Source organism: Mastomys coucha, unplaced genomic scaffold (assembly GCF_008632895.1).
Source record: "Mastomys coucha isolate ucsf_1 unplaced genomic scaffold, UCSF_Mcou_1 pScaffold5, whole genome shotgun sequence".
Taxonomy (NCBI): Eukaryota; Metazoa; Chordata; class Mammalia; order Rodentia; family Muridae; genus Mastomys; species Mastomys coucha.
Genome location: NW_022196911.1, coordinates 69,003,082 through 69,026,272, shown reverse-complemented (window position 1 = coordinate 69,026,272; position 23,191 = coordinate 69,003,082). Strand labels below are relative to the sequence as shown.

Sequence of the window (23,191 nt, the reverse complement as noted above, 5' to 3'; positions counted from 1 at the left end):
ACATGAATCAGCAGCTGCAGTCCAGTCCACTAGCCAAAACTCCTAGCTGTAAGAAGACACCACACATGAATCAGTAAGGGCAGTTCAATCCAGAAAAAAGCTTCAAGGCTTGCCAACCACCTCTAGCCCACAAAAGCAGCAAAAAGCTGCAGGAACCTCACAAGAAATTTTTTGGCAAATTTCTTTCTGTGAAGTCACCACAATTGTTCATCAATGCAATGAGTTGAAGTTTGGTCTTGCTGTCTATTGTAATACTAAGAGCAGGCCTCCAAGACCTGGAGTCTGCATGTAGACCCAAGTGACACTATGTGACCCTGCCCCCAACTTACTTTTAATTGGTAAATAAAAATGTCAACAGCCAATAGCTGAGCAGAAGAAGCGTAGATGAGGTTTAGGATTCCTGTGCCTGGGGTTGGAGGAGAACTATGAGAAAGAGAAGAAAGTGAATGGAGGAGGAGCTGCCATGGGTTAGGTGACTTCAAGAGAACATAGCCATGAAGGCTTGCCAATTGGAGCTAAGAGCAGCCCAGATGAAACATGAAAAGTAACGGCTCAGGGTTATTGGTAGTAAAAGTAGATTCTAATAGTATAGATGTATATATCTGCCCAGCTTTAATACTGTTTAAGACTTATTATAGATATAAAGGTTGTAAATTCCTTTTATTCAGGAACTGAATGGTCAAATACAGGGTAGAAACCACAGGTTGGGATTAAAATCTCTACAACAGCAATGTAAGAAGAACAAATACATGTGTGTTGTCAGTGAAAATTTGAGATGGAGCAAGGCAAATAAATGCTCAAGCTCCCACTGTCTCTGGGTCATATTTATATTATTTCTAAACATCACACATCCTTTCACATGTCCGCTATGGCAAAACATCCTTTCATCTGCATCTGCTTCAGTGGAACATTCTTTCACATATCTGCTTCATCAAGATATTCTTTCACCTGTGAGCCCCAGAAAAAACACCATTTGGCATAACTGAGTTTCCAAAGAAACCAGAAGTTTCCACTTCTGATAAGAACAGCAACCCACCCGCAGAACTTTTCACCCAAAATGTATCCTGCCTACAAGATGTACAAGGACAAAGATAGAGCAGAAATGGGGGGAATGGCCAAACAATGACTGCACCAAGTTGAGACCCATCCCATGAGCAAGAACCAATTCCTGACACTAGTAATGATACTCTGCTTTGCTTCCAGACAGAATTCTAGCATAAATGTCCTCTGAGAGGCTCCACCCAGCAGCCAACTGAAAGAGAAGCAGAGACTCAGAGACAAACATCACATGGAGCTCAGGGAGTCTTGTGGAAGAGTTGGAGGAAGGATTGAGGGACACAAAAAGTATAAGGACTCCACAAGAAGACCCCCAGACTCAACTAACCTGGACCCTTGCGGCACCCAGAGACTGAAACAAACAACCAAAGAGTGAGCATTGGCTGGGTATAGGCCCCCAACACATATGTAGCAGATGTGCACCTTGTTCTTCATGTAGATCTAAAATCCTGAACACATTCTTAGATTCCATCTACTATTTCCACATTTAAAAATAAAAGGTCTATGAGTCAAATAAATGTTAAATCAGTAAGGATCAAGGTTCCTTGGGCTTGAAAGTTTGTGTTTTGTTATTATGTATAGAACTTTATCCAACTGATGACAGCCATATTCAGAAAACTACCCTAAAGGAAGGGATTATAAATGTCATAAATGGCCTCATGATCAGTGGTGAACATATACAACATGAAATCATAAAGTAATCTCACATATATGAAGGGAAGTTTGATAGTGGTGGTAGTAGTAACAATGAACATTTTCATAGAGATGTAAAAGTACAAAATGAGTGAACAGGCATGGACTGCTTTTGTATTGGCTTGAAAACCCTTACACACACCATCTCCTTGCCAAAGTCCTTCCCTTTTCACAATGGGCACACATAGAAAGTTGGGAAATAAAGCTGAAAATTTTCAAGATTGTGTATGTGGCTGAAGGACTTCTGCACATACTCAGTCATACAATTGAATTGCTATCCACAGAAGCTTCCCAGTGCGTGTGGTTTTCTACAGCATCATTCTACTTAAAAACTACTGTTGGTGGCTCAGTGGTTAAAGGCTAGGCACACATACAAAAATATAAAAACTACTGATGATTTCTTGTATAAATTTTGTTGAGTGAAACACTTTAAATCAAAAATTTCCTGATAATGTGAGGTATTTTACAGTCACCCTTCTTCCCTTTCCTCACTAACAAAATGGACTCCACTCAACAGAAGCCATGTTGATTACCTGAACATGGAATGAGTATGCATCTTTCCATGATTTGGGGATTTCTTGTTGCTGCTATTTATTGATTCATTTTGTTTGTTGTTGTTCTTTAAATTCTACATTTTCTTAAGTGCAAGATATACTGATCAGTGACTGTAATTGGTCTCCACTAGAGATCCCTGAGGTAAATTGGTCCTAGAAAGGTCCTTGGTAATTACTATGCCTTTAATGAGTTCTACAGGATCTGATCTCCCTTGAGATGATGGGCACTTAAGGCTCAGGGATGTCAGCAGTAGTGTATGAGTAGGGATGATGCAGATAGGCGAGGGTACAGAGGGTGCTATTCTTCTGTCTGCAAATAAAATAAAAGTGAGTACGATCATGAAACAGAAATTATGATCTAGCTTTTGTGACGTTGGGTATATTCAGGAAACTAAGCAAGTGTCTTGCTGTCAGTTGAAACTCCTGTTTTAGGTAGGACCCTTTTTCAGGTATGGTGACTTTCATCTTTCCTCTGCCTCCCAAGACTTCCCCATGCTGTGCTACTGTTTGTTCATGGTCATCATGTAAGCCATTTCATATTAAACGTTCATCCCAATTAGTCATTATGTATTTTTTCTCTCAATATCCTACCATTTCAACATAAGAGCAGCCCTCTGAGGTAGAATTCAGTACTGTAGTGCTGATGGGGTTTTTTTTTACTATATTTTCACTAATGGGGTCTTAACAAACTATAAAATATCCTCTCCAAGATTATGATTAATTTTATATGTGCAAGTTCCAAATCTTCGTTTTACTGTTTTTGTTGGTAATTACTTTTACATGCAATCCATGAAAAATGGCATTGATAACATTTAGGAATTTGTGTAAATGTACAGTGACAACTACTGAACCAAACCCAGTGCTTGTATAGACTCCATGATGACATGCAGGTGTACCAAGTGTTAGAAACATATCTCTTGCAATTTTCATGTGCTGTTTAATTTGAGAACTGTGGGCTTAGCATATAGAAAGTTATTTAGTTCACTGACCAATCAAAGGTAACAACTGATACTGATTTCTCTGGCTTCTGAGCTTTCCAAACATGCCTACATAATACAAAGATACTGTTCATTTACAGGAGAAACTGGACATAGAGGCACATGATTGTCATCCCAGTGCTCAGGAGGCAAAGGCAGGAGTGTTGCATGTTTGAGGCCAGTTTAAGACACATATGGAGAGCATCTCTTTGAATGGTTTGTGATTTTTTTTCTACATAGATTCCACTCTGTGATACTAATCTATACTGTCTAAGTGTGCAAACTCTGAAGTCAACTGCATTAAGCATATCAGTTTGTGAATGTGCAAGGAGTCTATCTAGGTTGTAACATTTCAGAAAAAGTTACTTTGATCTCTTGATGTTTCTCCCATTTTGTCAGCTCTGAGACATGTGGTAGATTCATTAGCCAGTATTGCCTAAAATCACAGAATGAGATATGTGTGTGTTCCTGTTCATGTGTATTTGTGTGGCCACGCATGTCACTTAAGATACAGATGACTCAGAGTTAGAGACTGATAAAGGGAACATTTGAAGAACTTTATAGAACATTGGAGACCCTAAGAAGAGTGAACATTACAGATTTGTATCTAAGAAAGAAGAGGCAACTTTTTCTATACTAAACTGTTCTTTCCCTGAATTCCTTCATTTGAATGTATGGAACTCACCCTGGGATATAGTGTTAGTTACTTTAATCGAAGTCTAGAGATTTTAATGTCATTTAGAGAATACATGCATAGCAACTAGTGTGGTCCAAAATCAGAATCAGGGCTTAACCCAGGTGATGCATAAGTTAATTATCACATACACTATAGACATCTGAGGAATAACTGAAGATTGCGATGTAACTTGTTGCTTCTTTTTATAATTCATAAAGTTTTTCATGCTATCTCCTTTATGCACCAATATCAATGACATTTTATTGATTTAAAGCATATGGTTAAGAATTGTAATCATCAGTATTACTGCAGAGTGATACAAAGAATTAACAGTAACCCTGAAAAAATACATTAGATCCCTGAATATCAGTATAGAGTTTAAAACTTAGTGGTAACTGTTCAAGGCTTTCTATATTAAATAGAGATTTTTCTACCTTTAAAGTTGAAGAAATCTGTATCTCTTTGAGCCACTTATAACATCTTCACTGGCCAAATTTACATATCATGAAAGATACATTGACCCTAGTTAGAGATTAAGAATGATAGCAAGTGCTGGCTGACAGGAGCTTGATATAGCTGTCTCCTGAGAAACTCTGCCAGTGCCTAACTAATACAGAAGTGGAGGCTCACATCCATCCATTGGACTGAGCATAGGATCCCCAATGAAGGAGCTAGAGAAAGGATCCAAGGAGCTAAAGGGTTTTGCAGTCCCATGGGAGGAACAACAATATGAACTAACCAGTACTCCCAGAGCTCCCAGGGACTGAACCACCAACCAAAGAGTACACATAGTAGAACTCTTGGCTCCAGCTGCTTATGTAGCAGACAATGGCCTAGTCGGTCATCAGTGGAAGGAGAAGCCCTTGATCCTGTGAAGGCTCTATACCCCAGTATAGGGAAATGCCAGAGCCAGGAAGCAGGAGTGGGTGGGTTGGTGAGCAGGGGGCTGGAGGGGGGGGGGGGAAATAGGGATTTATTTTCAGAAGGGAAACCAGGAAAGGGAATAACATTTGAAATGTAAATAAAGAAAATACCTAATTAAAAAAAGAATGATTTTAAACAACCACATGGAATGAGGATATTATGACATTTCATGCATATAGTTTAGGGTTGATGGGAAGATACCTTAAATCAATGATCTAAGTATTGATTTTGTGAGATACATGTAGGATGCTAGGGAACATGGCTGAAAATATCTTATAGAAACAGAATAAAATTAGCTCTGCATGTGATAATCAATATGCCTGACATACGAATGATGATGAACAAAATGAAGGGAAAACATAAAGGAGGGAGTTATGGCTAAAGGAGGAGCAAATCTAAAGGGTGAGAGGTGAAGAGATTTACCCCAGCACTAAATGATAAGAGAAAAGTATGTGAGACCATCTGGGGTGTAACACTAGTACCCATGAGATGATGAAACAGCTCTGTGTCCCTGATAAGAGAGCTTTGTGCTTATCCTCAGAGCAAGAGTGGTAATCTGCAAATACATCAGAAAATAGTGTGAAGGAACTCCACTGTCAGAATGCCTCTGTGTAAATGAAACATGTTGAAGGAGAAGAGAAGGGTCAGGAGACATGAGAAAAAGGACATGAATTGAATCTGCCTCTGTATTCTAGTAAAGACAAGATGTGGTCCTCATATATTGATATAATCTCATGGTGAGGAATGGATGAAATAAGAGAATGAAGGAGAGACTCTGTATAATGTATGACAACAGTTTAATTTAGAAATGAGTGGATAAAAATTCACATAAGTCTATTTAACACCTCAATTTCTTCATCATACTATATCCAACTGGAGTGGTAGGAGAATGAGGAATGCTTTCGTAGACACTAAAGTCAGGACATGAATTTCACTCAGGGATTTTGAGTTTCTGATGCTTGTCATATGTACAGTGGAAGGAAGATGATTACTTTATGGTGGAGCAAAACTCTCTATGTTACAGACATACTTAGGTCTAAGTTTGAAATGGTAATCTAAGGCATTGGAGTATGTATGTTTTTCTTAAAATTTATGTAAAATTTTGATGATAAAATTTAAGCAAATTTTCAAGAACATCTATATACAAAGTAACATAGAACAAATTACTAATGAATAAACAAGTTACCAAGTATGTGCAGATAGCAGAAGATAGTAGCATTAGTCCACTTTGTATTTCAGTGGAAATAGCATGGAACTATCTAAGAAAGGATGGGACATAGAAATCTATTAATGTTGAGAAAAATCATTAATATGTATAACATTGGAAGTTTTGAGATTATGATTACTATGATGACTGCCAGATCCATTGTTCCAGAATATATAGACAAGATCATTTTATTTTGAATTTCAGGGGATCCTGGTATTTTGCCATTAGGATACTGGAGGGGGAAAATAATAATGAACAACCAAACTGCTATCTCCCAATTCCTCCTCCTGGGCCTGCCAATTCCCCCAGAGCACCAGCACCTATTCTATGCCCTGTTCTTGGCCATGTACCTCACCACTGTCTTAGGGAACCTGCTAATCATCATCCTCATCCACCTGGACTCCCATCTGCACACACCCATGTACCTGTTTCTTAGCAATTTGTCCTTCTCTGACCTCTGTTTTTCCTCTGTCACAATGCCCAAATTGCTGCAGGACATGCAGAGCCAAGTACCATCCATCTCCTATACAGCCTGCCTGACACAAATATACTTCTTTATGGTTTTTGGAAACATGGAGAGCTTCCTTCTTGTGGTAATGGCCTATGACCGCTATGTGGCCATCTGCTTCCCTCTGCATTACACCAGCATCATGAGCCTTAAGCTCTGTGCTTGGCTAATGCTGCTATTGTGGATGCTGACGATATCCCATGCCATGATGCACACCCTGCTTGCAGCAAGATTGTCTTTTTGTGAGAACAATGTGGTCCTCAACTTTTTCTGTGACTTATTTGCTCTTCTAAAGCTGGCCTGCTCAGATACTTATATTAATGAGTTGATGATATTTCTCGTGAGTGGACTCCTTGTTGTTATTCCATTCCTACTCATTGTTATCTCCTATGCAAAGATTGTCTCCTCTGTTCTCAAGGTTCCATCTACAAAGGGCATCTACAAGGTCTTCTCCACCTGTGGTTCTCATCTGTCTGTGGTGTCTCTGTTCTATGGGACAATTATTGGTCTCTACTTATGTCCATCAGGGAATAACTCTACGGTAAAGGAAAATGTCATGGCAATGATGTACACTGTGGTGACTCCCATGCTGAATCCCTTCATCTACAGCCTGAGGAACAGAGACATGAAGGGAGCCCTAATTAGAGTTGCCTGGAATAAGAAAATCAGTTTTAAATGGTAGCTATTAGGATTTTTACCTAACATTATGTAATAAATTATTGATATTAGTATTTTATCAGGTGCTGTCCATCACATAGCCGATATGAAAGTTCATACTACATGACTGTCCAATACACAAAAAGAGAGAAAGTTTGATGAAGTAGTCAAAGAAAGGAAGATCATCTTTGATGTCTGGCTGCATCTTCCTTCTTAAATTGGATAAATAATCCTGGAAATGCATAATGGAGGAGGTACTGTCAAATATGATCTCCATTCCTGGCATTCTTAAGTTACTTCAATATTTTAACATTCTACTCTGACTTCTGTGTTGACTGATGTATCTGTTAAAATAGTATAAGTAGTCGATTCATGACACCCAATAACAATGAAATCTCTTCACCATCCATCCTCCTTCTACAGGTTTTCCCACACTGATTTTGACATAATTTTTATTCTTAGCTCCTTTCATTCTTTCCCAGTTCATGTTATCTTTTGTCTTACTAGTCTTGACCTTGAAAATTTGAGGGGAATTGTTTTGTACAATAGTGTCATTTTTAAAATTTTGATGTTATTTTTTAACTTGATTAAAAACCAGGGATCATTCAATTTAATTTACTTCTCTAAGATGAAGGAAATAAGAAAGAAGGTAAGAATTCAGTAATGACTCATGTGCAGTTCATATTTTACTTTGTAAAATATCCATTACTAGGTAGCTTTATTTTATATTTTTGACCATGTCAGGGAGATAGAGAATGTTCTGTTTCACAGACTGAAGAATGTGAGATGAAGTGACTTCCCATCTCACACAAAAAAGCAATGGGTGAGCGCTTATGAGACCATAGATCAATTCTACTCTTTTGTGTAATTTCTGTAGAAAGTACATTTTTCTTTACATTTTTATATTCTTTGCTTCAATATGGCATGTAATAACCCATTTATATCCTCAGTTGTCCTTGGTAGGTGATGACACAAAATCCTGTCCTTTTTACTCTGCTGTTCCCCCCATACACAAAACACACACACACATAGGAAGACAGGCACATATATTTACAAAAATGGATGATAATTCACAGAATTTTGAATTCTGCCTTTTTACTAATTATGGATTTAATATATTTATTATTGTTATTATTGTTATTCCCATGTAGTTAAGGTAGCACTGGTTTTTGTCATTGCTAAACACTGAAATCACATCGTCATAGTATAATAGAATTATCAGGAACAAGATAAAAAAGATGTAAATTAAGTCATTCTCCTCCTCAAGTGGAAAACAGTTTAAAAGACAGAAATCATTATATATCCAATAACAACGACATTAGGTGTAAGATAGAAGAAAGAAGCAAAAGCTCTCCTGAACAATACAAAATAGTACTACAGTGCAAAAATAGAGCCTAGACACATATATAGCAGAGGGCTGCCTTGTCTGGCCTCAGTGGGAGAGGATGTGCCTACTGTGGCAGAAACTTGATGCACCAGAATAGGAGGATAGTCAAGGGAGGGGCTACCCTCTCGGAGGCAAGGGGGAGGGGAAATAGCAGGAAGAACTGTTCAAGGGGAACCAGGAGGGGCAGCATTTGGGATGTAAATAAATAAAGAAAAGGGAAAATATAGCCTAGAATGTACACCTCTTCAAAAAATTTTTTAAATATTTAACTACTACATAAAATCATACAAGTGTATTAACAAACCACTATGCAATGCATATCATATGTAATGTAGAAGATGGACTGTGTCAGGGTGGTTTGAAGAGAAGAGAAGGAAGTGGGGAACAAAAGAGATTAACTGAACAACTGAACAAAATATAAGTAAAAATCAGGCCAGGTGTGATGAATGATGCCTGAGATCCCAGCACTGAAGACGCTTTAGGCAGAAGGATCAATACAAACTTGAGTTCAGCCTCGATGCACAGAGAGATCCTGTAAGGTCAGCCTCGCTGCACATGTGGCTGTGAGGCTATCCCAAGTTGCACAGTGAGACCCTGCAAAGGAAATGAAACTCCCAAACATCAACATTGAACTTTGAAACATGGCATTTGCTCTAGGAAAAAGATTATTTGACAAAATATTGAACATAGAGTTACCATGTAACTGAGAAATTGTACACTTGGGCACATAGCTACAACAGTCGTGGGATTCAAGCAAATGGTTTTGCTCCATTATGAATGCAAGTACAATTTATAATGGTGACAAAGCAAAATGATCAATCTAATGATGGCCAGATATATTCAGTATTATATTCATAGAATGAAACATTTATTCAACAACATAAATGAATGAATTATTGGTGGATACTACTGTCTGGAAGTTCTATGGTAACAAGGAAGGCAACTGTCAAGACCAGAAACTGCATGGCTGAAATGTCAATTAAATGTCTTTAAAAAGCATATGCAAATGGTCAGACTGTAAAACTGCCTTCCAAACATTTATGTTTCAACATATACATTTGTGTTGCTCTCAACCTTGGGCAAAGAAGCTTCTAATCATAGTGAGTATTGGTTAATCGTACATCACAGAAATGTTCAATTGCCGAGGGGCTGCCCTTTTGTCTCATTGCTGTAGACTATGAGTATATAGCCATAGATGAAATCTTATATGACCTATTCTTCTCCTGTGGTTCAGGGAGCATTGTGCATTGGAGAAGCCAGAGGATGGGAAGAAGGAGTGTCAGGCTCTGGCCACTGGTAATGAGTGTGGCTCTCAGCCCTCATCATAGAGCAAGCTTTTTTAAATCACATGAAGAATTTTACAGTGATCCACAGCTGACCAAATGGGTGAGAACATGTGATTGCTGCATGCCCAGTCACAGTTGCTCCATCTTTAATACAACCAGTACACCCAAGGCTATGGCACCATCTTAGAAAAGGGAATGAAAATTATAAAAAAAAACAGAGAACCAGTGCCTTGCTGCAAGATAGTGTCTTCTAGACATGACAGGAAAGGAGCATCCATGAACTCAAATGCTCAATGAATTTGAAAAAAATTAAAAATTTATATGCATATGTTTTTACACATGAATACCTAGTAACCACCTTGGCCAAAAAGGTTGATAGATCTCCTAGAATTGTAATTACATATTATTGTGGGCTCCCTCATTAGTACTGGTAAAGGACTCTGGATCCTCTGCAAGAACAGCAAGAATGCCTAACCACTGAGTCATCCCCCCATTAATAATATATATGTGTATGTATGTGAGATTGTCTATAGATGGCAGAACCCTAAAACATGACATGTGAGAAAAATGGAGACCTTAAGGAAAAGGCTTAGAAGGAAAAATATGTGATATGAAAGTGTAAGAGTTAATGTTGAGTTGCAACAGGATTAAAACAGAAAGGTGGGATAAAGAAGGTATTGAGCAGGTGGTTGACAAACTAAGTATAAATTAAATTACCAAGAGGATTTAATCTACATTTTACATTAATATAATGAATAATAGCTGTTAATTTAAACTAAGCTAAAAATTAAAAAAGAAAACTCCTTTTAATGGAGAATTACCATTTGACTAGGTACATGCATACAATAATTGATTCAAACAAATGATTGTATATTGACGTTCAGAGAAATGCTACTTATCATTGTCCCAGTGGAAAGACCTATTAAATGACTAAGTGAATAACTGTTGGGCACTGTGATGGGCACCGGGGAAATAATGGAGTGGGGGGACCCACGTCCTGCCAGAGCTCCAGTATTTTGGACTGGCAGACGTGTGAGGCTGCGCACGAGCTCTCCATGCCACTGGGCTGGCATCTGGCTGTGGTGAGCCACTATCCCAGTGCAAGAGGAGTTGGAGAGGGGACAACCCCAAGGGCTTTCAGCCTCGGACATCTGAGATGCCACTGGACAGCCCAAGAATATCCATCAGAGACCTGCCACATCAGAACCATCAAGGTTTACTCCCCTCCCAATACTGACTACAAGGACATCCAGGTACCAAAACCATCCAGATGGCTAAAGACCCTTGAAAGAACACAAACAATAAGAGCCAAGGCAATGTGACACCTCCAAAGCATAACTACCTCAGTACAGCAAGACCTGGATATGCTAATGCAATGGAAACACAAGAAACTGATCTTTAAATCCAATCTTACAATGATGATAGAGGCCTTTGAAGAGAGAATAAGTAAATCCCTTAAAGAAATAAAAAAAATGCAAGCACACAGATAGAGGTCTTTATAGGGGAAACAAACCTCTTAAAATATATAGGAAAATAAAATCAATAGATAAGGTAATAAATAAAATTGTGCAAGACCTCAAAATGAAAAGAGAAGCAATAAAAAACACAAACTGAGGAAATCCTGGGGAAGAGAACAGGTACAACAGATGAAAATATCACCAAAATACTATATAGAATATGGAGGAATCTTAGGCATATAAGATACAATAGAAGAAATGGATACATCAGTAAAATAAAATGTTAAATCTACAAAATTCCTGGCACAAAACATTCAGGAAATCTGAGACACTCTGAAAAGACCTAACCTAAGAATAATGGAAATATAAGAAGTGAAGAGTACCAGCTCCAAGGCTCAGAAAATATTCTCAACAAAATCATAGAAGAAAACTTTCCTAACCTAAAGAAAGAGATGTCTATAAACATACAAAAAAAAAACTTATATAACGCCAACTAGACTGGACCAGAAAAAAAGATCCTCCTAGGGCATAATAATCAAAACACAAAATTTACAGAACAAAGACAGAATATTAAAAGTGGTGAGAGAAACTGGACAGGTAACACACAAAGGCAGACTTAACAGAATTATACCTGACTTCTCAAGAGAGACTCTAAAAGCTAGAAGGGCTGGACAGATATCCTGCAACCTCTTAAAAAAACACAGGTGCCTACCTAGACTACTATACCCAGCAAAACTCTCAATCACCATAGAGGAAGAAAACAAGATATTTTAGGACAAATCGAAACCTAAAAACTATATATCCACAAATCCAACCCTATAAAAAAATTCTAGAAGGAAAACACCAACCCAATAAAGATAACTACATCTAAGAGAACACAGGAAATAAGTAATCCCATACCAGCAAAAACAAGGAAATCACACACAAACACACACACACACTAATACCACCAATATCAAAATAACAGGAAATGACAATCACTGGTCATTAATATCTATCTATATCAATGGACTCAATTCCCCAATAAAAACACAAAAGCTAACAGAATGGATGTGAAAATGCAATCCATCACTCTGCTACATACAAGAAACACAACTTAAGCCATAAAGATGGAAATTACCTTAGAGTAAAGAGTTGGGAAAAATTTTCCAAACAAATGGACCCAAGAAGCAATCTGGAGTAGCCAATCTAATATCTAGTAAAATAGACTTTCAACCAAAACCAAACAAAAGAGACAGGGAAGGACACTTTATAGTCATCAAAGGAAAATTAAGAGGATATCTCAATACTGAACAGCTATGGCCCAAACACAAAGGTACCCACATTTGTAAAAGAAGCATTGCTAAAGCTCACATTGCACATGAAAACCCAAAAATTAATGGTTAGGGACTTCAACACCCCACTCTTATCAAATGACAGGATATCCAGACAAAAACTAAATAGAAACAATGAAATATACACTATTAATAAAATGGGCCTAACAGAAATTTATACAATATTTCACCCAGAGACAAAAGAATGTACCATTTTCTAAGCACCTCATGGCTCCTTCTCCAAAATTGACCATATAGTCAATCATAAAGCAAGCCTCAACAGATATAATAAAATTTAAATGATGCTTTGTATTTTGATAGACCACCATGGATTAAAGTTGGACTTCACCAACAACAGAAACACTGGAAAGTTTACACTCTTGGAAACTGAACAATTCTCTACTCAATGATCTTTGAGTCAGGGAAAAATTTTTAAAAAAGAAATTAAAAATGTTCTAGAATACAACGAAAATGAAGGCACAACATACCAAAAAAAATTTTTAGAACTGTATATAATATTTGTTTATTTGGATAGTCAATATTTTCCAAACATATACATTGTTATAGAATATTTGCAAAGTCTAAAATCATTTAAGACTATACTTATTTGTTCTGAAAGAAAATCAGTCTCCTAAAGTTTGCAAGAATTACTGGTCTTGTAAATTAACAAAAAGAGATTAGTGAGTTAGTGCTGAGAAGCACTTAAAGAAAAAATTTCAAAGTCCTTAATTATCCGGGAAATGCAATTTAAAACAATCATGAGGTCCCATATTACACACATCAGTATGACTAAGATCAAAACCTCAAGAGATAGAATATGCTGGCAAGGATGTGGAGCAAGGGGAACACTCCTCCCTTGCTGGTAGGAGTGTAAACCAGTACAACCACTTGGAAATCAATTTGGTGTTTTCTCAGAAAACTAGGAATAGTTCTACCTCAAGACCCAACTATACCATTCAGGGGCATATACCCAAAAGTTGATTCAATATCTCAGAAAGACACATGCTCATCTATGTTCATAGTAGCTTATTCATAATAGCCAGAAACAACCTAGATGTCCCTCAACTGCAGAATGGATAAAAAAAATGTGGTACATTTAAACAATGGGGTACTATTCTGCTATGGAAAAACCAAGATATTGTGAATTTTGCAGGCAAATGTATGGAACTTAAGAACATCATCCTGAGTGATGTAACCCAGTCTCAAAAGGACATGCATGATGTATACTCACATATAAGTGGATACACACAAAATAGAGGTACTGTGTTAGAGGTACACTCCACAGACCCAAAGAAGCTAAACAAGAAGAAAGGCCCAAGTGAGGAAGCTTGAATTTTGCTTAGAAGGGGGAATAAAATAGTCATAAGAGATAAATGGAGGGAGGTTTCTGGGAGGGAAGAAGGATGGGGAGAGGAATGGGGATTCAGAATCAGGTGCGGAGAAGAACAAGAGACATGGATAGATGGAAATAAATGGAAATCTGCAACTGGAATGAGGAGGTGGGGGACATCGCCAGGATAAGACAGAGACATGGGATAGTGGAGGGACACAAGAATCAATGGGGGTGACTTTAGCTGTGACTCACTATTTTGGGAATATGGAACCTGAAGAGGCCACCTCCTGTAGCCAGACAGAAACTGCAGTGGAGAAATAGAGACACCAATCCACCCACAAAACTTTCAACCTAAAACTTATCCTGTCTATAAGTAATGCAGGTGTGTGGTGGGAGCAGAAACTGAGAGAATGGCCAACCTATTTAACTGGTCCAACTTGAGTCCCATCTTATGGGCAAACACCAATCCATAATACTGCTAATGATACTCTGTTATGCCTGCAGACAGAAGCATGTTGTCATCTGAGAGGCTCCACAGAGCAGCAGACTCCAACAGATACAGACAACCACAGCCAAACTGTAGACTTAAGAACTCTTATGGAAAATAGGAGGAAGGACTAAGGGCATCTGGGAGAATAGAAACATCCAACAACAACAAAGAGAGAGAGAGAGAGAGAGTCTACTAACCTAGACCCTTGGGGCTCTCAGAGTCTGAACCACCAACCAAAGAACATACACAGGCAGGACCTAGGCCTCCCAGCTTACATGTAGATCTGCAGCTTGAGCTCCACATGGGTCCTGAACAACTAGAATGGGTGCTATTCCAAAAGCTGTTGCCTGTGGTGGGATATGATTTTATGGCCAGACTGGGCTACCTTGTCTGACCTCAGTGGGAGAGGAAGAACCTAGCCTCCCAGAGACTTGAAGGGCTAGGTTTGAAAGGACACCTGGAGGGCCCCCACCCACTAGAGGAAGGGAGTGTGGGAAGGATTGTGTAAGGGGGAGGCCAGGAGCAGGGCAGTGAATGGTATGTAAAGTGAATAAGTAAAAAAATTAAAATTAAATTAATTTTTAATAAAGAAAGAAAATACTAAGGCTATCTATAGTTATATTTATATGAAATAGTTATATTTATGTAAGTGAATATCACAATTCATAGGGATGATTGAATTAGAACTTTAGCCCACCATACAACCACTTTTGCTTCCTATGTCAACCAAAACACAGAGAGTAGGCACATCATTCCTCTTGGAGTAATTGAAAGCAATCTATTAGAAAGCAAAATGTGGTTGTTCTAGACCAACAGAGCAGGCAGTACTGTGTCTAAAATACTGAACACATCCTTAGATACCATGTATTAATCATCTTTAAGAACCCAATAAAGGTTAGGCCAATAAGGATAAAGATTTCCTTGTGTTTGAAGTTTGTATTTCTTTATTACAGCAATTCACCCATTTTATGACTGCCAAGTTTACTAAATTATCCTTAAGGAATGTATTATAAATGCTACCTATGGCCTCTTGATCAATGGTAAATTCATACAACATGAAATTATAAAGTAATCTTGCATATATGGTGGTAGTAGATACAATTAACCTTTTCATAGAGAGGTAAGAAGACAAAACGAGTGAACAGGCATAGGAACATGGACTGCTTTGCCATCCATTGAGGAAGCCTTAAACATGCTACCTGCTTGCCATTTTGCTTCCATTTTCACATATTGGCACACACAGAGAGTTGGACAATGAAGTTTCAATTTTTCCAGGAGGTTGTATATGTGCCCTAAGTCCTCTTCTTACATGTGGTCAGTCATGTTGAATTGAGATTCTGTCCTTAGAAGTCTTCCCAGTGTGTGTGGTTTTCTATGTTCTCATTTTGCTTAAAACTACTGTTGGATGGCCAGGAGACATGACTTTACTATTAAAGGCTAGGCTCACAACCCAAAATATAAAAACTACTGATGACTTCTTATGCAAATTTTCATTGTGTGAGACATTTTAAGTCATTAATAATCAGAATAATTCCTGATAACATGGGGTGGTATTCTCACTTTCCCCCATTACTAATTGGGTTCCAGTCAACAGAAGCCTTGATCATTATCTAAGCAGACGATGAGTACGCACATCATGCGAATCATGCTTGATTTGCTCTGCTCTCACTATTTGTCTCTTTGTTACGCTGGCTGTCGTTCTTTAAATTCTACTTTCCCCTAAGTGAAGGAAATAGTGATTGGTGACTATAATTGGTATCCACTAGAAATCCCTGGAGTAAATTGGTCCTAGAAAGGCTCTGGATAATTATTACCATGTCTTTAATTGGTTTCTCTGAATCTGGACCCCTCTGAGATGCACAGATACTGAGACCCAGGGATGGCAGTAGGGATGATGCAGATAGGTGATGAGTACAGATAGATCTTGCACCTACAAATAAAATGAAGGTGAACAGGATCATGAACCAGAATGTATAACTCAGTTTCAACAGACCTGGATACTCTCAGGAAAATAATTGTGCTGCTAATCCACAAAAATTTCCAGTGTGATACAGAACAGTTTTCCAGGTATGTTAACATTCTTCTTTTCTCTGTCTCCCAAAACTTCACAAAACTGTGTTGTGCAAGTATTTCTTTCATGGTCATATTATCTCAGAGTCCAGCCTTGATGAAGGATTGAAGTTCTCATCTGGAATCAGGGATATCTGGAAGGTGTGTCATAAACACACAGACAACTTTTTGGGTACAAACCGACAGGCAACTTTAAGGCTTAAAGTTGCTCTCCTTCTCTCTCTCTCTCTCTCTCACTCTCTGTCTCTCTATCTCTCTCTGTCTCTCTTTGTCTCTGTCTCTACCACTCTCTGACTCTGTCTCTGTCTCTTTCTGTCTCTGTCTCTGTCTCTGTCTCTCTCTATGTCTTTGTCTCTCTCTGTCACTAACTCCTCTCTCTCTCTCTCTCTCTCTCTCTCTCTCTCTCTCTCTCTCTCTCTCTCTCTCTGCTCACTTGTACTGTGATGCTGCATGCACTCTGAATTCTCCTGCACACTCTGCTTTTCTCCTATGTGCTTTTCTTTTCTTGAACTCCCACACATCTATACACCTTTGTGTGTTTCCCTTTCACTCACACACACACACTGTTCACACACACACTTCACACACATGCTATGCACTTCACATACACCTTACATTCTCTCTTCACTCACTCTTCACATTCTCTCTCACTTACACACTCTTCTCTACAGACTCTCTCACATTCTCTACACTACTCTACATTCACCTCATGTATACCTCATGTGCACTACACTCTATCACCTTTTCCTTGCCCCAGTCTTTATTGTTACTCCAAAAGTAAGTAGAAAAAACACATTGTATAATCATTGCCAAATTAAATCCAAAATAAAAACCACATTCCACAAAGAATGAATAATTACAATTATTCCCCAAAGTTTCAAGCTTCCCTTATTCCTAGGCCTGTGGAAAAATAATAATTGCAGTTGTATCACTATTTAAACTTTAACTTTTGATTTATTATTATTATTATTATTATTATTATTATTATTATTATTATTATTATCATTATTATTTGAAGCTCAGAGCTCCAAAATCAGCTACTTGCGTTTTCCTGTGAAACTCTAATGATAAATGACATGGGCAAAGCTGCCAGCCAGTGGCCAGAAAGAATCAAGTTAACCCTTAATTAAACAATTCCACTAGCTTTCTATCTCTGTACATTTCACACAATGACTCTCCTAAAAGTCACAATGTTTTCACTTAATTTTGGTTACATATATATACATGTATATGCATGTGTATAGATATAATGCATTCTATACTTTCTTATCCACACATATTCAAAGGAGAACAGGAACTATTCTCAAATGTTGTGCAAAACACATTGCATAACTTCAATAATTTTTTCCTTTTCTTGGAGTCCCAATATTGGTCCCATTAGAAAATCGTCCCTCATTTTCTAATAATTTCTTCAAACTTTATTTGCAAGTCAAACATTAATCCTAAACTACAATTGTGCAGTTATTGCATTGTGTCCAAGATGAGAGCACACAGCATGCACCTGGACCATTAGGGCTGTGCTGTGCTGTGTCCCATGCCTCAATTTTTTAATTGTTTAACTAATTATATCAAGGAACATCTAGTTTCACAGAATTCACAAGAGCAGAATGAAAAGAAAGTAGTAGAAAAGTCAGATATAATAGAATAATTATGCACAGCAAGGCCAACTGAAAAACTGTCATGCACAAATAAAATCTATACAGCCGATGTCCTGGGCTAAGGTTAGGAGAAATGGGAACAACCATTTTTTACAAAGTGCTGCCACGGGCTACTGAGATATTTCCATCCCAGGCTACTGGGGGGTAGTCCCTTATTTCAGATGCCTGGTCACCCAGAGGGATGTGTCTCCTGCTTCTGAGGGTTCCAGACGCCATCCTTTTTTACAAAGAGCTACTGCAGTCTTCTGAAATGTCTCCATCTTGGCTTGCTACTGGTAGTCCCTGTCATGGTATGCTGTCCCCAGCAGTATTACCTCTTTCATATTGATGGGTTCATTACAATTTCTCCTTATGTATTTTTCTCTCAATATCCTGCCATTTCAACACAAAAGCGGCCCTGTGCTATGAAGTTCAGTATTGTAGTTCTGAAGGGTTGTTTATTATACTCTCACCTGTGGGGTCTAAACAAACACTGTACTAGTATCCTAGCCAAAATGATGATTAATCTTATTTGTACAAACTCACAAATTTCTATTTTACTGGTATTGTATGTGATTGCTCCTAAGTGTAGTCCATCAAGGGTGACATAAATATCATCTAAGTGTTTACCTAAATTTACAAAGATTACTGCTCAAATAAAATAAAGTCAGTGATTCTATAGAATTCAGGATGATGTGCAGCTCTACTAAATGTTAGAAACATATTCCTAGTGATTTTTACCTGCTGTTTGAGAAACATGGGCTTAACATCTAAAGAAGGTTATGAAGTTCATTGGCCCATCAGTTGTAACCAATGATGATTTCTCTGGCTTCTGATCTTAGCACACATGGAAGGCAGTGTTCTCCACTTCTCTTAGAGGAGATGCAGAAATGTCATGGACGCATGCCTGTTATCCCCATGCTTGAGATGCAGAATCAGGAGTGTTACGTGTTTAAAGCCAGTGTTGGATATATAAGGAGAGCATCTTTTTAAATGATGATTTTTTCATACATGGTTCCCCTTCTGTAAGGCTAATCCACAATGTCTAACTGGGTAAACATTGAATTCAACTCTATCAAACTGTAAATCTGTGAAGTTGTAAATAGTCATACTTGGTTGTAGCATTTCAGAGAAACTAACTTATATCTATTGATGTTTCACTAATTTTGTGTCCAGAATCACAGGTTAATATTTATGTGTGTGAGCATGTGCATGACTGTGCATGCATGTGCATGTATGTGCATGTATGTGCATGTATACATGTGACTATGCTATATACTGCATCATGACAGATGCAAGCTTTAGTTGGAGATTAAGAATGATTGTAAGCAGCCGGGAGGTGGTGGCGCACATCTTTAATCCCAGCACTTGGGAGGCAGAGGCAGGCAGATTTCTGAGTTTGAGGCCAGCCTGGTCTACAGAGTGAGTTCCAGGACAACCAGGGCTATACAGAGAAACCCTGTCTCAAAAAAAAAAAAAAAAGAATGATTGTAAGCAACCAAATGGAATAAAGGCATATACAACCTTTCCTACATACAGTTTACAATCGCTGGGAAGATATCTTAAAGAGGTGATCAAAGTATTAAGTGCATGGGGTATGTATAGGATGCTAGGAAACATGGCTAGATATCTCACTTAGTATAGAGAGACAGAATAAATTTAGCTGAGTATGTACAAAGCAATATGCCTGACATATGAGTGAGGATGAACCAGGTGAAGGGAAACTGAGGGGAGGAAGTGATTGGCAAGAGGAGGAGCAATTCTAAAGAGTAGGAAGTGAAGAGATTTACCCCAGCACAAAATGATGAGAGAAAAGCATGTATGACCATCTGGGATGTACCACTGGCACCTGTAAGTTAATAAGACAGCTTATCCTTAGAGCAACAGTAAGAATATGAAAATAAATCAGAAAAGATGTGAAAAAACTACTCTGTTAGATGCCACAGTATAAATGGAGCATGTTGAAGGAGAAGAGAAGGGTCAGGATACATGAGAACATGGACATGACTGAGCCTGCATCTGTATTCCAGTAAAGACAAGATGTGGTCCTGTTTTATTTATATAAGCTCACAGAGAGGAATAGATGAAATTGGAGGATAATGAGGTAGAGACTGTGGATCATGTATGAAGGCAGTTTAATTAATAAAAAAATGAATAGATCAAAATTCACATACATTTGACTGAAACCCAATTTTTTTTTTCATTTTACTATGTCAGACTGGAGTTGATAGTGAATGAGGAATGCTTTTGGAGACAATAAAGTAAAACTTGAATTTCATTTGGGGCTTTTGAACTCCTGATGTCAGTTGCACATGATATGGAAGGAAGGTAATTAGTTAACAGTAGAGCAGAAATCTGTATGTCACATAGACATGAATGTCTAAGGTTGAAATGCAATCTAATACATTAGAGTATGTTGAGTTTTTCTTGGAATTAAAATTATGATGTGAAATTTAAGAAAATTCTTCAAGAGCATTCTTTAAGAACTCTTTATATGTGAAATAACATAAAGAAAAATATAAATAAATGAACAACAGTAATCCAGGATGAGCAAGTAGCATGAGAGAACCACTCCATTTTATGTAACTGTAGAAAACCAGAGATAAAACTGTCTGGGAAAGGAGGGAAAACTGAAACCTAATTTTAAAATATGGAGAAAAATATCAATGATTGTAATGATTTTAAACATTTGAGTTTTGAGATTATAATTAATATGAGGACTGTGAAATTCATTGTTGTAGAATTTTTAACCTAGATATTTGTTCGCTTTTCTTTTGAGTTTCAAGAGATACTGATATTTTCTCATTAGAATACTGGAAAGGAAGAACGGTAATGAACAACAAAACTGTCATCTCCCAGTTCATCCTCCTGGGCCTGCCCATACCCTCCGAGCACCAGCACCTGTTCTATGCCCTGTTCCTGGCCATGTACCTCACCACCATACTGGGGAACCTCATCATCATCATCCTCATTCAACTGGACTCCCATCTCCACACACCCATGTACTTTTTTCTCAGCAACTTGTCCTTCTCTGATCTCTGCTTTTCCTCTGTCACAATGCCCAAGTTGCTGCAGAACATGCAGAGCCAGGACACATCCATCTCTTATGTGGGTTGTCTGACACAAATGTACTTTTTCATGGTTTTTGGAATCCTAGAGATCTTCCTTCTTGTAGTCCTGGCCTATGACCGCTATGTAGCCATCTGTTTACCCCTTCAATACTCCAGCATCATGAGCCCCAAACTCTGTGTGTGTCTGGTGATGCTATCCTGGGTATTTGCCATGCTTTATTCCATGTTGCACACCCTACTCTTAGCTAGATTGTCATTCTGTGAGAACAATGTGATCCCACACTTTTTCTGTGATACATCTACCCTTCTGAAGTTGGCCTGCTCTGATGTTTATATTAATGAACTAATGATATTTATCTTGGGGGGTTTTCTCCTTGTCTTCTCATTCTTGCTCATCATTGTATCCTATATACAAATTGTCTCTTCAATCCTAAAGATTTCTTCTACTCGGGCCATCCACAAGGTCTTCTCTACCTGTGGCTCCCACCTGTCTGTGGTCTCACTGTTCTATGGGACTATTATTGGTCTTTATTTATGTCCTTCAGCTACTTTCTCTACTGTTAAGGAGATTGTCATGTCTCTGATGTACACAGTAGTGACTCCCATGTTGAACCCCTTCATCTATAGCCTGAGAAACAGAGATATGAAAGAGGCCCTGATCAGAGTCCTTTGCAAGAAGAAAATCTCTTATAATGGCAACACTAGGATTTTCACTTAAATTTATCTAGTAAATATATTGATATTATGATTACAAAACGTATCTTGACAGTGAGATACAAGAATATACCACATAAAATTTCTATTGGCAAAAGGAAGTTCAGTTAGGGAAGGGGACCTTAGTGATTCTGTGATGCCATTCTCTGCCTTGCATAGGTTATTCTAGAGATGCGTTAGGTAACAGCCAGTGTTTTATCAGATATACATTCCTTATATCCTTTTTATTGAAAATAGATTATGTTTCATACAATACACCCCAACCACATTTCTCCTTCTGAAACTCCTGACTTCCTACACGGCCCTCCTCCTCATATCCACTCCTCCATTTCCTCTTCAGAAGAGTGGGTCTTCAAGACGTGGCAGCCAAACAGGAGGAAACTAGATACAATAAAACAAGGTGAAAGTCTTGAGGATGGAAAATGCAGTCCTGTAGGAGCAGAGGACTCTAAGAGCAAGAGAAGAATCGGGTATATCTGTTCACACTGTTAGGAGCCCCCACAAAACAACAGCAACAACAAAATCAATGAGTAGTTAGGGCTTTCAGAGGACCTGGTGCAGACCCATGAAGGCCACATGCTTGCTATTCTGGTCTCTGTGAGACATGTGAGCTCTGCTTTGTTGACTTGTTGGGTCATGTTCTACTGGTGTCCTCCATTCCTTCTGATTTGTCCAGTGTTTCCTACCCTTTTGTGTGGGATTCACTGATCCACAAAGGAAGAGACTGATGGAAACCTCCCATTTATACTCTCCCTATCTATATAATATCTGCCTTTGTTCTCTGCAACTGTTCCAATCAACTGCCAAATTGAGCCTTTCTAATGATGACTGGACAAAGCACCAATTTATGAGTATAATAGTATATCATTAGAAATCATTTCATTAATGTTTTTGGCTGGTTGTGGTTAGTTCTACACTAGGTTTCTGTGCAAATCAATACCTTGTTCCTAACTATCCAGGCAGTATAGAGCATGGAATCCCTCTTATATAATGGCCTCAAGTTAAAACGAATGTGGGTTGGACATTTCCACAAGTTCTGAATCAACAGTATTCCATCATGTCTTGCAGGCAGGACAGATTGTAGGTGGAGGGGTTTGTGGCTGGCTGGGTGTCCTGTTTTCTCTTCCTGAAGCCTGCAAATTACCTTCCTAAACCAGAGACTAGAATGTAGGGGTAAAGTG

General features: G+C 38.3%; 2 protein-coding genes across 2 annotated transcripts; both read left to right on the top strand.

Moving 5' to 3' along the window:
* The first annotated feature begins 6,338 nt into the window (after positions 1-6,338).
* LOC116077086 (olfactory receptor 1496-like) lies at positions 6,339-7,277 on the top strand. Its single transcript, XM_031351386.1, has one exon. It carries the CDS (start codon positions 6,339-6,341, stop codon positions 7,275-7,277), a length of 939 nt encoding a protein of 312 aa, XP_031207246.1.
* Positions 7,278-21,057: 13,780 nt separating this feature from the next.
* On the top strand, positions 21,058-22,014 carry LOC116078689 (olfactory receptor 1468-like). Its single transcript, XM_031354034.1, has one exon. It carries the CDS (start codon positions 21,058-21,060, stop codon positions 22,012-22,014), a length of 957 nt encoding a protein of 318 aa, XP_031209894.1.
* The last annotated feature ends 1,177 nt before the right edge of the window (positions 22,015-23,191 follow it).

Bases quoted from the DNA above. Each gene is read 5' to 3' on its own strand.
- LOC116077086 (XM_031351386.1), top strand. From the start codon at position 6,339: ATGAACAACCAAACTGCTATCTCCCAATTCCTCCTCCTGGGCCTGCCA.
- LOC116078689 (XM_031354034.1), top strand. From the start codon at position 21,058: ATGAACAACAAAACTGTCATCTCCCAGTTCATCCTCCTGGGCCTGCCC.